Below are 15,224 nucleotides of genomic sequence, written 5' to 3'. Positions count from 1 at the left end.
TAGGCACCACCAAGCTTCTGCCAACTGACAGGCAGCTTAAATATTGCCAGAGAATCGGGGTTTGCCAGCAGAGCTGTTAACAGTGTCACAAGGAATGAGAAGGAATATTTATAGTCAAAGTTAAACTAATTGCCCGAAGTTACTCTTTCAGTCCCCTACTCCTCTGTGAGAAGTGTATTATTTTCACTATCAGGGCTCATGGGTCAAATTCCAAAGAGTGCCATTCTCGTAAGCAATCTGCAGCTAAAGAAGGGACAAGTAACAATAAAAAAAGTTGATCCCCTCAAGCTGACATCAGAAGACATAGGGGGGAGCTGACAGCTAGTCCTGTGTATTAAGCCATATAAAGATTAACATTCATCATTGGGGTGAGGTTAGTAACTCATTTCTGAGTCTGTATTTAAATTCTAGAATCGGGTCCCCTTCTGAGAACAGGTTAGAGCTTTTGGCTTTGGCATCATCTGTCTGAAAAACCTCATAACCATTTACAGTAAAATAACATGCAGAAAATGCTAAAGAGGAACTTTTCAAAACAGCAAGAGACTGTGGCAGGAAGCAGTTCATATACATCTAAAATAAGGGGTGCAAATAACCTCATGGCAGCATGACCTGAGAACCCCTTAGTCTGTGAGCATTTGGCAGATAACCAGCTAGGAGGACTCTTGAACATGGGCACTATTCCATTTACAGGCCTAATCCATTTCCTGGTGGTGGAGATATAAATCAGAATTTTAATGTATGTAATTCCCTAAGGGCATGTTTTACTGATGAGTCCTCAGCTCTTCTGAAATGCCATGGTGAAAGTCTCAGTCAAAGAGGTAGAGCTGCCTGGGGGACGCACATCACACACCTCTGGACATTCTTTGCAATGCCTGGGTTTTTCTTAGTGAATATGAGCTCCTTTCAACATTTAATGTTGAAACCAACTGCACTGATTTTACCAAGTTTTGTGAAGTTTTTCATTTCTCTTCAAATCTCAGCAGCTAGAATCAGAAATTTGTTTTTCACCATTACTTCTTAATTTTCTAGATTGACAATGGAAGCAATTTAAATATGTAAACAAAAATGCAGCCCAAAGCCTAAGAAACCAGAATGCAAAGTAGGAAAACCTGTAAGATTTGTAGTTTAATCTTACTGTTTCACACCCAGCTCACAATTCATATGGACATAACTAAAGGTCTTTGAATCTTATGATTGGAGATGCTTTAATTTGCTGTGCTAGAATTTGGAAACTCAGGTTTTTTTGTAAAATTGTGATAGAGCAATGCGGAACCTCAAGGCCTTCACATTCAGCATCCAGATGCCGTCTGCTAGCTCCCAGGCAATGCAGCCTTTTTGCTTACTTCCAGCCCCTCCAGTTTGAAGGTTAGACTTCTATTTGTCTCTTTGGCATCTTTCATGGCACCTGGAAAACAAATGCAGATCATGGCACTTCAAACCTTTTTCAAGATACTTAGAAGGCAGGTTTGGAGATGTCAGTCTGATATTATTTAATCCTAGCCAGTCCACTTATTGGAGCTGTAATCATGTCTTTGCCATGACTTCACTACAGCTACTCATTTTCTTCTTGATATTTTCCRTTTCTTGCAGGAAAGATTGATAATCCTTCAGTATTCCCAAACGTTAAATGTAGCCTTAGGTTATCATGGTCTCTATTTTGCTGACACTTTGAGAGGATGGAACTAACATCTCTGAAGAGGAGGAGCCAAATCACAGCTATGTTCCCAATACTGATCATGRGGCTGCTTCATGAGTTATTATTTTCTTTTCAAGGACATGCTTTCCTGTGAACAGGTGGATGACCAAGGCTGAAGTATAAAATCTGTTAMGGACTGGCTGTACAAGACTAAAAAAAGAGATTCCAGACAGTACATTGGTTTTCTGGGGAAAAAAATATTTAATACTTGGAGTTATCAAGAAAGAATGAAACAACATGTGTGTTACTTGAACTSTGCTAACATGATGTAAAAAGCTGTGAAGGAGGCTTTAGGTCATCATTCTTCTGGGAGTTTATAGTTTGCTGCAGCTGCACAGGCCATCAGTGGATAGCTGTTGCTGGGGGACTGACCTAGAACGTGCTTCTGGGAGGTTTCACAGATGCACTAGACAGCTTGAATTCCCCAGGGGAGGCAGAMGAGCCAGGCTTTATCAACCAAAAACAGTTAAAGGAGTATTAGGAGAGATTCAAGCACTTTACATGTATGTGCCTGGTGAATTACTTCTATCCGTAACATTTTTGTTAACTCTGTTCAAAGTCATTCTACAGTTGGCTCTGCTGTGGCCTCCAGATAGGAACTACTGGTTGAGCATATGGCTATAAACAAGCTAAACTACAATCAGGAAATCTGATGCATGACAAGTCCCTATCTATCTTCTGTTAGTGCAAAGTGAGATAAATTGTTTCAGGGACATAAACTCAACTTCAGCCAAGAATTCCATTTCAAAAGGAAATAATTCACTGGCTCATGCACTCACTAAATATTCTCTTTTGAAGGCTGCAGAAAAATCCATACTATTTTAAGAATTTGCTGCTACAATTCATCATGCTAGCCTGAATGCTGATTCACAGGCAACATTTTTCAGAATTATGCAGTTATTTTCTCCATACCACCCAAAATTAAACAAGGTCAGATTCTGCATTTATCCCTTAGAGATGTAAGGCGCCAATATTAAAATGGACAGTCACAGAAGTACCAAATRCAGAATTCCTTATACCTTCATTCTACAGCTGTTGTACAAAGAATTTTTTTAATATAACATTGATTTACATGCAGTCAGGAGGCAGAAGGCAGTAGCTTTATTTTGGGAATAGCACATAGGCATTGGGTAGAGACTGAATTGTGACTATACATAGTCCCATTATCAAATAATATAACCATATCTCAGAAGTTCTGGTTCTTTGAAAATATTCACATAAAAATACCAAAGGGATTGGAGTTCTAACTATTTTGGAAAGTTACAACATGTAGCAAAATCTATATACAGCATTTTCACATTTTTAATGACAGTTTCAAAATAACCTCCAGTGGTTTAAATATTTAATGTATTTTTAGAAAAAAAAAATGAATGCAACATGAAACATACAAAACAGAAACTGGAGATGAGTATTCATTGTCCTATCACCACCATCAGTGGAGAGAAAAAACAGAGACAGACAGGGCTGGGCCTCCGATAACACAATGCTATAAACTACGTGGCACTTAAAGCTCTATAAACTGAAAATACTTGTGAAAATATTCTTCACTTTCTACAGCACAGTTTAAAAAAATATTGAAAACCAAAGATTTGATGGTCATAAGGTCTCCCATAAATAATGCACCAGTTGGTGATTCTGCACTTTCAGCTGCAGTAAGAGAGCTTACTGTGCCATTAAAAGTGAAGGTTATCTAAGCTACGGCTTTGCTGGAGCACTTTCACAGCGTAGGATGTTTGAGCATGTCAGGTTTGAAAGGCAACAGATGCACTTTGCACAAAGTAATGCCTCACAATATTAACGTACTGCAATTTCACTGCCATAAAGCTCTTGGGGCACTGTGTCATCTCAAGGCGCGTGTACTGACCACAGAATGATGCTAGCCCTTTCATCCCAGAGGACATCTCAGAGAATTATCTAAGTAATAATCAGGGGTCATTGAGAGATGGACGTGTATGCTTCTAGAGTTCCCTGGATATATTCAACAGGAAATAATGGTCAAATCATATAKTATGTCAGATGGATTCCCTCAGGGATGAATGAAAGAGGGCACACGATACATTTCTCACTGGKCTCTGGCTGGCCTCAGAAGCTGTACTGCAGGTTTCAAAGGACTCGCATTAATGTTTAGACTACCAGTGGTTCTGTACTTTCCAAGGAGGCCGCAAAATACTTGGGGATTTATGCCTCCTGACAAGTTCAAGTAAGTCTAGTGCTGATGATGTTAGATTCTCAGTAAGATTTCAGTATCTGTCAGTTATTGCCACACCTTTAAGCAAAGCTGACAGCCAGGAAGGAATCTGAGCCTATTCTTATTCTCTAAAGCAACTGTGTAAAATCAGCTGGATCTGTGTGTGCAAACATGCAGACGTACCATAAAGTTATCTGCAATGTTGTTTTTCTTTCCATTGTCACCGGCCAACTATGGCAGGGGATTAGAACCTGTAGGCTAATTCCTGCCCTCTCCACTCAGCCATTAAGGTCAGTGTAAAACTACAGCCCCACTTTACACTGCTAAAGGGCTCGGAGAAGTATCTGAGACTGGCTCATCAGCAGTTTTTCCTATGGGTGCCAAGGGGAGCTGGTGCTGATGGCAGCTTTTGTTCCCATGTGCTCCCTTCTTCAYCTGACCTGCTCCTGATCCCTGTGGAGGCCACAGGTGTGATCCACTCCTGGCCTCTCAGGCTATTAACTGCAAGCAATGCCTGCCTGRGGGAGGCCTTGGGCTGTAGTCTGCAAGGAAGGGAAGACTGTGCCTAGCCACACAAGGGCTATGAGAATATAGAAAGGTCTCCAGTGATTGCTGGTGCCAGTTAGGTGTCTTCTGGAAATGCAGGAGAGTGGAGTTGTATCCAGTTGCATCTGAAATCCATAATTCAGTAATATGCAGGAGATGGAGGATACTAAGAAAGATGTTATCAAGACTAATAGAGTGTTTCCCTTCATGTGCCTGTGCCTCACCCTAGCATCCATCTGTGGCCTATCTGTGATGCCTTTTCAGTGTCCAAACTGCCCCTTCCCCTTGGTCCATGGTTCTGCTTAGTGCTAGCAGGTGACAGCAGCATATTTACAACCAAACTCAACAGGAGCAAATTGCACTTTGTTGGCAATAAATGGTTGCACCTCACATTGCCACAGGCCTATCACCAGGCAAGGGGGGAGGTCATCCTGGGGCTGCGCTGGCATTCACCAACCTGCACATCACTGAGTGCCCGCTGCAGGGAGAGAAAGGAACAACAGAAGAGGAGCATCAGGCAAAAGGCAGCTAGCATGGATAGCAAGGACATTTCAAAGGTACTAGCCACCAAGGATTTAATTCTCCCCTAAACTGCCCTATGCCATCATTTCTGAAATTAGCTAGTATTGAGATGTGCAGGCAAACAAGAGTGACCCTAATGTGATTATAAGGCAGAATCAGGTTTGGCTTCAGCTTCCCTTTATGGGAAATTTGTTGTTAGTGCAGGGGGCTGTGCTGAGAGCCCCACGGGCTGGACTCCTTAGGCTGGGGTGCTTGGATGAGAACTGCATGGGCAGCTGCTTCATCAGCTGTTCTGCTGTAGCTGTGCTTCATTTCTGCCCCCAGGCTTTCCACTGGACACATTCATAAGACTCGCCGATGATTGCCATCTGCCTTGTAGTGCGGTGATGCAGCCCTCTTTAACCAAACACATTAGAGAGTAAAACTTTCTGTTTTACTCTCTGAGGTAAACCCTCATCTCAACCTCCTGCACCAGCCAGTCAATCTCACTGTGCATTAAAAAAAATGCATTTTACAGACATTCAGGTACATGTGCTTACTAAAAGTTCATCTCATTCCCATAGCTCACATGCAAGTAAAATACTTCACTAATCTTTAACACGAACCCCCTTGCTGGCTGGCTTTTAAAAATGCAACTCACCTCAAACTTGCTCATGAATTCTGCAAAAATGCCGAAGAAAGCTTCAGAAGTTGTCGCTTTAGAGTCTTCCCCAAAAAAGGACAACACCTTGCTGAAGTCTTCCATGGCTTTGTGCTGCAGATCATCCAGAGATCGCATGGCAGGTTGGGCACTCTCCAGAAAGGACTGAGAGAAATGGCTTAAGGGAAAACAGCCATACTGTGGATCCAGTACAGATTCTAATCACTTCTGCTTRTATAAAAATAGCTGGATTTCACCTAAGGTCTAACTAAGGACCTGCTGCAAATGCAAACTAAATCCCTAAGGGAACCTGCTTTGCATGCACAGCTGTCTCTAAGAGCACCTTTTGTGGAAGGAAAGACAACTGTGAAAGTTTTGTGGAAAGAGGCATATGAACTGCTAGTCACCATTAAAGCCATTTTCTTTGTTGGCTAAGATTGCATAGAAGGTGGAGTTTTTCACCATGCTTTTCACCAGGTGCTGAGATGGTGCTTGTTACCAGCTGGACATAGGATTGCTACTTAAGGATAAATGTAACAGGGATAAATTTAACTAAATAATGTAACAGGGATAAATATAACTAAATGATTTTACTTGAAGGCAGTAAGTCATACTGGTGATGTGCCCCTTTTACAGAAGGATACAGTCATGACAATTGCAAATCTGTCCTCTGCAGTAGCTGGCATGTTGCGACAGGCCATCTGTATGTCACTGACRGTGGTGTGAAGGTCATTAAGGTCTGCTGTTAATGTTCTCTGATTCACTAAATAGGAAGAGAGGATTCAACAGTGTTACTGAGTCTTAACTCTGATGTTTTTGCTGTTGTTAAACTGGGGCAACAAGCTCAGGCCATCATTCAGGGTAGTTCAGGCTACCTGAGATGTGCATGTCCCTCTACGCCTTGCTCTACATGGCTCTGCACAGCATATCTGCATGGCATCCTGTGGGAGCTCTGAATCCAGGGCATGCTGAGACAACTAGACCTTCCTGCTGCCCTCTAGCAGCTGCCATGAGCTGCTGCTGGGCACTCAGGTGACATGTACCAAGAATCTCAAAAGGAGCTTGGGACTTGCCAAATACAAGGAGCATGCAGGATTCAATGGCACAAGGGCAGTTATGGACACACAGGTACTTTGACTTGGGAGGGGAACATAGTGAGTGTACTATGCAGGATGGTAAGACAAGGGGTAATATCCAGATGGCCTTCCATGGCATCTAAAAATTCCGTATCTGCTTATCCTAGCACCAGCATTCAAGAGAATGATGAGCAGTTCAGACTGCTTGCTAGCTTGGGCTGTTAAGCTATAGTGTCTTCTACAGCCAATGGAGAAAGTGAATTGCCATGTCTGTTACGAGGATTTAGATTACATACTGCAGCTATGTCTCTCCATTGTCGATATGAGAGATAAGCTTCACAGCCATGGATAGCAAATAGCCTGAATATGGTCTGTAAGGTCTGAGATTGGATGTAAAGGAGTAAGAGTTTGCACAGCAATGAATATGCAGTAACAGAAGCATTATTTAAAGAAAAGTTAGGCCAAATTAAAAATGTAAACTAGGAAAGCTAGAGGTTTTAAGTCTCCTCACTGGAATTTTCTGCTTTATATAACCATTTTAAACAYTAATTCCCAAGGGAATTATTCTTAAACAACAGGGCAGAGGAGAGTGCAAGGAGGGTGCAGCCCCATGGTCCACATTCAGCCAACTTGTGAATGTTGTGAATATCATCAACACAAGTGGATGATAACCCCAAGGTCTATGTGACTTTTTTTATTGCAGCTAACCAAGTTGTACGGTCCTCACTCAGTGTRACTTGTCTGCAATTGGACTGTGAACTTATAGCATAGAAGGTGTGGTACACTGTATACCACAGAGTATTACAAACAGTAATAATGCTGGCATCTACAGAGGTCAGGCGTGTACATCAAGGATGAAAGGAGATAGAGGCTGGGTGGAGCACACAGGCATTCTGCTGTCTTCATCATACTCTTCTATCATTTATTTGGACTCGCAAGGTATGTCTGAATTTGATAACCAGACTTTTTCAAGTTTGAAAAAAGGTTCAGAGACAAAGCCTTATCTAGACTCTCCCAGGTATGGCAGTGTGTTGTAGACGGGTGCTCCTGTGTCTGTCTAGAAGCAGACTTTCTAGCCCAGTCTGCTCATTCTACACCATTTCTCATTTGTTTGTGCTGCTGCCTCTCTCCTGCTAGTGCCAGTATGGTGCAGTTCCTGACCAATTTTATAGCAGTACAAAACCAAGGGACAGTACAGAGAGACAAAGAAATTCACTGGCYCCATGTGTTCCATATTCTCTAATGTTCTTTGTTCATTTACCTTTGGCGGCAAGCGGCACTGTAGGAAGATCCTTGGCAAAGCCCAGAAGTTCTGGGAAATGTTGGCTAAGTGATTTGGCAAGAATATGCAGGAAGGTGGATTTCCCATCAACAGTCTTAGTTGTGTTCAGCTATAGCAAAGCAAACAAGTAAGAAGATTCCTATGTTGAAGAGAGCAGGTTTTGCCAAGCATTCATTTTGTCTATGGTTACCAAAATATACAGACACTCCTCCATTCTGCTTGGTTTACCCTGCATTTACATGCATGGCAATTCCCACCCACACTAGCTGGATTAATGTTTAAATAAGATGTTTAATGTTTACACAGCATGTTACACCCAGATTAGTGGCATTGTTCCTCCCTTCCCAAGCCTAGGAACCGTAACTCTATTTCCCACCTCCCAGGAATCCCTTCTTGCCTGTGTCCTGCCAGTACATACCTCAGCTACCCAAATGGGATAAAGACCCTCATTTTATCCCATCCCATGGCCACAATACCATTAGGTCTGGCCAGCCTAGCACCTGACTGTAAGTCTTAGATCCCAGCACAGTAATGCACTAGACTATCATTAGTGCCTCTCTGAAGTCAATCTTGTGATACAATCCCTAGGTTCCCACTGGTACCTCTCTCTGGGAACTACAGCATTCAGAAGCCCTTGTAGCTTGATAAATGGGTAACTTGGAGCTCCTGGAATTTGTGCCTGCTGCCCAAGAACAAACATGCTTCAATCCTTACCTCAGTGAGAAAGTTGATTTTAAAGCCTGTTGTTTTGCTAGTCTTAGGCTGCCCATTGTTCAGATAGTTTCCCATCGCCAGCACAAACTGCAAAAAGAAACCTGTGTGAATGACTGCCAGTGACCTCCAGCACCTACCCTGTCTCCCATCTCCCTTCTCCTCTTGTACTTGCTTTGGGATCACAGAAACCTACTAAGAATGCAGTAGGAACAGAGATAAAAAGCTTCCATCCACAGTAAGCTGTGAAAGTACCCTCCTTTCCGTGTCAGGTCAGTTCTGCTAAGGGCTATGGTACACATGCTCATAGAACATCATAGTAAAAACTTAATAATTCATTCAATGTGTTAGCTGGATGAAACTTCCTCTGGTTCTGTGCACACTGTTCATCCTATCTCACCCATACAGGATCCATACAGGATCATAGCACCCTGGGAGGACTAGAGCTGCTAATGTGCCCGTCAGCATGGCAGCCCTAGGGCACAACAACATGTGTCTGATGGGGCAGACCATTCTCCTCTCTGGCAGCATCAAGCCGTCAGTTCCCAGGGTGCCATGTGCTCCTCCTGTAAGAAGTCTGCGCTAAACTCTCATCAGCAAACCCATATACTTCCAGCTACAGGAACTGGTCCTCATCCAACTCCTTCTGTTATATATCTTCAGATGGGGCTAGAAAGCATACTGTATTTGCCATCTACAAATCCAAATTTCCAAAGACCTTATAAGAGGACATTTGGATGCTTCCATGTGAGGCTAATTTTAATGCTGCCCAGGAGTCTTCTCCCCTCTCCTGCAGCAGTCCAGGAGAAGGTCTCTGCTACAGAGAGCTGCGGGAGAACTGCATGGTCAGAGTGGCCTGGAACATCATGACTCACATTGAATCAGCTCCCCTGCCACTTTCAGACTTGACTATGCAGATACCCATGCTTTGTTAAAAATGTAAGGAGGAATTCTGTCTTGTGTTACAGTCTTAGGCTCTGGGTATGCTCAGTTTGATTTTGCCTTTTTATTTCTGAACAATTTCCCTTTCAGGACCAGGACTAAGTCTCTGGGTGCACTCTGAGATCTTCCTGCCTGTAGGATAAGGACTCTCCAGCTGAGCAGTATGTAGAGAACCTAAACTCTCCAGGTCCAAAAGCCTTTTTTAGCTTTTATGTGGATTTTTAAGGTATTCTTTTTAAAGGAAGATAGTAATCCAGAGCCATGTTTTCCCCTCCAGATTTATCTGATTCTTTATGCTGTGGCTTGTAGCATTTGAGGTATAGGACTCTCAGGCTGAACTTTCTGGAAGGGACTCCTGGTTTCCCTCACCTGAGAAAGGCTAGCTGTGCCTGGTGAAGAACAGAGAGACCTCAGGATCTGCCCTGACAAGAGGCCAGAGAGAGTCTCTCTGCTTGAATYTCATCTTGGGGCTCTGTGAATTTCTGCTAAATGCAAGTTAATGTGTAGCTAACATCGCCTCCAAAGCACTTAACTAGATGTTATTGGGTTACTGGTCAGAAGCCATTGTGGAGTTTCATCTCTCATCTGGAAACGTCTTTTGTCACATCATGTTCTTATTTATCCCACCTCCTTTTTTTTTTAAAGCAAAACCAAATGAATTGAAATTAACTTGGTAGGAATCATCTAAGCAGAATCAGAGGGCAGCTGAAGCCAGCTAGAGTGAAGTCRTTCTTATCAGCATGTGTGGTGCCCCTCTCTGCACTGCACGTCTCCGACCTCAGGACCTCCAGAAGGCACCTCCTCACAAAGTGAGTGGCACAGTACGGGGATCCCTGCCCTGCGCTGGCGAACAGCTAGTATAAGCACACTGCCGTACAGTGGCTAGCCTGGGCTACATGCACTGCTKCCTGCTCACACAAAGCATACTGTCTCAGCATCAGCATAGTATTATACCACTTCTGGCCCCAGAGCAGGCTTGAATGACAGCAGCTCAGATTTGCCCGCAYGTTCTGTATTGTACCACAAGTGTACATGCAGACACAGTGACTGGGCAAAACTCCCATCCTCAGGCAGCTAAAGATAACARAGCCTTTTCCACTGCAGCTAAGGGAAAGTCTCCTTGGTCTTTGTGAACAGTTTACAGCCTGTGAAACACATTTGGGCAGTCTGGTTTCTGGGCTGCTGTGTGATCAGTTTGTTGGAACTGCACATTCTGCTGCAGGGTTACTGGCTGGCTGTGCAAAATCTGCCTGTTGCCAGGGTTCATAYAAGCTAAAATAGAGTTAGCTATCAAGGGAAAGAAGTTGTGGCTGTGCTGGATCAGGAAGAGGCCAGAGGACAGTCATGGGGTTAGAGCAGCACTTAGGGCTCCACCAAACTGCCTTGCTGCTTGCAAGCTCCCCGACGGACACTGGAGGCCCCCAGTGGCTATCACCAGGAATAGGGACTGTTCTGACCTCCAAGATTTTAGCCAGCTTCTTGCTGCTTTTCAACTCTAGAGAGGCCTTGCAGATACACTCATAGCTAGCCTTGATCTCCTCTGTCTTCTCCTGCAGAGTGCTCTTAAAATGTAGACTGCGCAGACGGGTCTTATATTCTGGTACTGATAACATCTGAGAACAAAAGAAGAGAAAATTACTACCATCAGCATTAACTGAGTCTTCTAAATCCTGTCTATCTGGTGTTCCCTGACAATTTTCCCTGCACTGGGAAGCAATATACACTTGTTTAGCACAGGTAACACAGCAAAGCAGCTGGCGTTATCTGCTGCAGCATTAGCGGACTGCATCCAGTTTGTTGCCACAGGCAGAGAGAGGTTTTATGCCAATACCCACAAGTGACTTTGTCAACAGAAAGTAAGTCAGAATTGGACAAAATCACTYTTACCATGAAGTAAATATTGTGGTATGCTTGAGTTGTAAAACTGCTGGGAGCTTTCCAAACACATGGCAGCTCCCAGACACCTCAGGCACCATCCCAAGCCTAGCTCAGAGGCAGACTGGACCAGTCCCACTGACTCTTCTCATCTCTGAACACACAACATACTAACAAGCAGATCAGAGTCCTGCTGACTGCCTCCTCTTTGCTGGTTTTCTTCCTCTACAACTCAGCAGCACATCCCAGAGACTGCATATCCAGGCCTCCTCACTCCCCAGAGTACATCACTGCATGCATTTACCTGTAACACAAACTGGTCTGGCTCACTCAGCTTGCTGGGGTTATCTTTGTAGTTCTGATACTGCTGGACTTCTTCCCCATCAGGGGCATATAGCAAGAGCTGCTTGATGTGAGAAGGCTCCAGGCGGTCAGTCTCCATTGTCATGAGGATCTGGCGCAGCTCAACATGAGAGAGCTTGAGGTGGGCTATCAGGATGGCTGGAGGAGGAAGGAAGGCATATCACTTGGGAGAAGGGGAGGACCAGACTCCAGGGGCTGGCTATATTGAGGCAGGCTGCCTGACAAAAGAGGGCCAGGAAGGGAAGCTCTGAATCGCTCCACAGTGCAAGAGGGATATGGATTTCTCCATCTGCCCACTGTCAGCCTGTGAAGATGAAGGGCTTTTCACTCCCGGAGGCCTCATGACCTCTGCATAATCTGCAAGGGGGTTCTGAGGAGTCACTCTGGTCCTGCAGCGACTGGCCAGGACATTGCATCATTTTGCATATGCACCACCAACCCACATCAGGTGTAAAAGCTCTCAGGCCCTCCCTAACTGGGCTCCACTGGAAACTGTCACTGAGCTTGGAGATGCTATAACTAAGTCTGTTGTGCTCAGAGTGTATTTGAGTAACTGTGTTGGATAAAGAACGGGTCAACAGAGAGCAACAGAACATGTCTAAGAGAGGAGAACTTCAGGGTCAGGAACTGGAAAGTCTAAACCCCATCTGCTTCCGGCCTGCCTTACCTTAGACAGGTTCAGAAGAAATGGTTGACAGAGCCTGGGAAGGATTCCCAGAACCTCCTTCTCTGCCTTTCTAAGCAGGCCAGGAGAGTCAGGCTCTCTACAGGATCCTATCAGGCCCTCTCATCCCTTTATACCTACCAGAAGCGCATCCTTGAGAAACTGCAATGACCTTTTCCTTAATGGCTTTGGGGCTGCCCCACACACCAGTCACTGCCCTGTGTCACTGAGCAAGCTCTTCCCCTTCTCCCTTTTCAGGCTAATGAGTCACATCCCATCTCAGTCCATTTTTAAAGCTTTCTCTCTGGTCAAGGCTGACTCACAGACAAAGAGGAACACTCTGGCAATGGATGCTTCTGGGCTACAAGAACAGCCCAGATAAGAAAASGAATGCTGGGATGCACTCATTGAGCCTCTTTCCTTTTACCTTTCCAGTTCTCTACATCCCTGGACCATCTCTGGGTCCATTTTGAGCGTACGTTCACTGTGATATTTACTTACATGTGTTGTAAGCCTTTTTGTGGGACAAAATTTCAACCACGTCTTTCTTTTTAAAGGATTCAGGCATGAGAGTTGGTTCTGGAAGAGAAACTGAAAGATTTAATCATGGGTAAGGACAGGCTCAGCCGACTCCAGCAAGAAGAAAACTGTGCTGAAAACAGTGAACTCATGAATGAGAGAGAGAACTGATGCTTTGCACACAGCAATGGCTCCGGGAATCCTTGAATTCTGAGATTCAAAGATCTCCTGAATGGAAGACTCAGTTGGAGCTGAAAAAGGTAAAACAAGAGGTAAAATACACAGACAACCCAGAAACATCTCTAACAAAGACAGCCCCTGAGAACAAACGCATTTCATCCCACTTCCACTGTCAAATCCCATTTGCATCTTCCTATGCTAGCATTCCCTGCTTAGCTCTGCCAGTGTATGCCATCTGGTATCAGGTTCATTTCAGGTCAACTCAGTCATCCCATTCAYATTTTACTTTTCTGAGTAAAAATGAGGCAGCAGAGTTTGCCCTTCTGGTTGGTTTCACTTCCTCTCCTGTCCAAACGATGCTGTGCACYCACATCACTGCCAAGCAGCCCATCCCTCCCTCAGCACATGTAAACAAGTGTGCTCATAGATCTGTCACTCGTTCTGGTCARCTCTGCTGTGGAGGCTGATCTCAGCTCCCACACCTCCCTCCAGACAGCRTGTGGAACAGGCCAGGAGTGCCCCTGACCACCACCCATCCCTCAGTGTGGTTAGACTGGCCACCATTGTTTGGCAGCACAGACTGGMCTCATCCTCTGAGTTTGTTCCCAGTGGAACAACCAAGTTGTTGTATCTACAKGAAGGCCCAGATTTAAGAGCTATAGGACAGAGTGGTCCCAACATACTACCAAACTGAGGGTGTGTTGGCTGTACTGTCAGCTAGCATTGGGCCTCACATGTAGGTTTTGGGAAAAAAATACTATATATGTAGCAGGAAAAGTGTTACTTGTAGTGCTCTCTATGGAGAAAGTTATGTTTTTTTGAAGTCTTAGTTCTCAAGGCAACAGAGCTGCRATTCTTTCCTTAATTTGCAATTAGCTACTGTTGCTTTTAGCACAATCAGGTATCTGTGCAYGCAAATAGCCAATTAAGCACCCAGCTGACTAGTCATATGTGCTGTTATCCTAACACACATAGACAATAATAAGCAGAGACTGTGTACAAATTGTTATAACATGGTGCAGGTTTAAGTTTCTGTTCTATTGAAAAACAGACCCTTCGTGGCAATRAAAGGCATTTTTGGCATATAAGCTTTCCCATGCAGTATGGAGGGTGGCTAGGCACAACAGTGTAAGAATTAGGCTGAGTGCATGAGGACCAGGAAGCAGAACTGAAMATAACAAGTAGTGAAATCAGCCAGCTGAGTTTCACTGCCCAGATTGATTGAAATGCAGAAAGAAAACAAACAATGGGAACCAAGAAAATTAAGGGAGACTGTAAAATGATCTCTACCTTAATAATCTGCAATACCATCAGTCACAAAATACTGAGTATGAATTCTATGCTGACAGTGGTGCTAGAACTAGAYATTATTTTATTAATGATTTCCTTTTGTTTCTCTCTTAGTGTCTTTTATCTCTCCTAGTACCAGGACTGGTTCTAGTCACAACACTTGGCATTTACATGCTTACTTGTAGGTTTCTGCGTTCCAAAGTGCAGCTCCAGGTCAAGGTATTTGACCATATCACTCAGCTTGTCATAATCCGAGTCTTCTCCAAGCTGCAGGAGAAGAAAGAGTCAGTAATGTGCTGCCCAGGGGAGAGCCGTATATTGCCCACTGATTGTGTACTACATTCCCTCCTCCACCACTCAAAGCACTGCATCCTTATAAAAACCCAGACACAYTGATGGAACTTCCCTTGTAACTGGCGATTCAGCCATTATAAATCCCTTGCAGAAGCCAGGGTCTGGTGAATCATTTACTTCTTATGGAGACAGTTTTTACATTAGTTGCTAAGCACATCCCATGAGACCCATTCTTTTTGCAGAAGAAAGGGAGAAACCCAGAGATTCATCCTTTCAGCATTTCCTTTTATCTCTGCAGCTGGCATCACTGCCCTCCTGGATTAATTTAGCTTGCTACACATAGCTGAAATTCTGCAAGTAATACTGCTCTTCACATGCTACTTGGGCAAGATTAAAGCACAAAATGGGAATTCCAGAAACCTCAGGAAATTTTCCA

At 44.1% G+C, this 15,224-nt stretch overlaps 1 protein-coding gene across 1 annotated transcript in view; it reads right to left on the bottom strand.

Moving 5' to 3' along the window:
• Positions 1 to 3,885: 3,885 nt before the first annotated feature.
• The window catches only part of GRID2IP (Grid2 interacting protein), a 56,035-nt gene continuing 44,696 nt past the window's right edge, over positions 3,886 to 15,224 (bottom strand). Inside the window, exons 19-27 of the mRNA XM_085312907.1 lie at positions 14,674 to 14,761; positions 13,007 to 13,084; positions 11,783 to 11,979; positions 11,061 to 11,216; positions 8,665 to 8,751; positions 7,930 to 8,059; positions 6,237 to 6,355; positions 5,593 to 5,757; positions 3,886 to 4,908 (exon numbers count right to left, since the gene is read on the bottom strand). Of these exons, the coding sequence (XP_085169033.1) occupies positions 4,837 to 4,908; positions 5,593 to 5,757; positions 6,237 to 6,355; positions 7,930 to 8,059; positions 8,665 to 8,751; positions 11,061 to 11,216; positions 11,783 to 11,979; positions 13,007 to 13,084; positions 14,674 to 14,761 (1,092 nt within the window). The 3' untranslated portion in view covers positions 3,886 to 4,836. The remainder of the gene's footprint in view (positions 4,909 to 5,592; positions 5,758 to 6,236; positions 6,356 to 7,929; positions 8,060 to 8,664; positions 8,752 to 11,060; positions 11,217 to 11,782; positions 11,980 to 13,006; positions 13,085 to 14,673; positions 14,762 to 15,224) is intronic.

The sequence above is a fragment of the Rhea americana genome, unplaced genomic scaffold, assembly GCF_003343005.1.
Source record: "Rhea americana isolate MKP2758 unplaced genomic scaffold, rheAme1 scaffold_370, whole genome shotgun sequence".
Classification (NCBI taxonomy): domain Eukaryota; kingdom Metazoa; phylum Chordata; class Aves; order Rheiformes; family Rheidae; genus Rhea; species Rhea americana.
The sequence above is the reverse complement of the archived record's forward strand: the minus strand, read 5'-3'. Positions and strand labels throughout refer to the sequence as shown.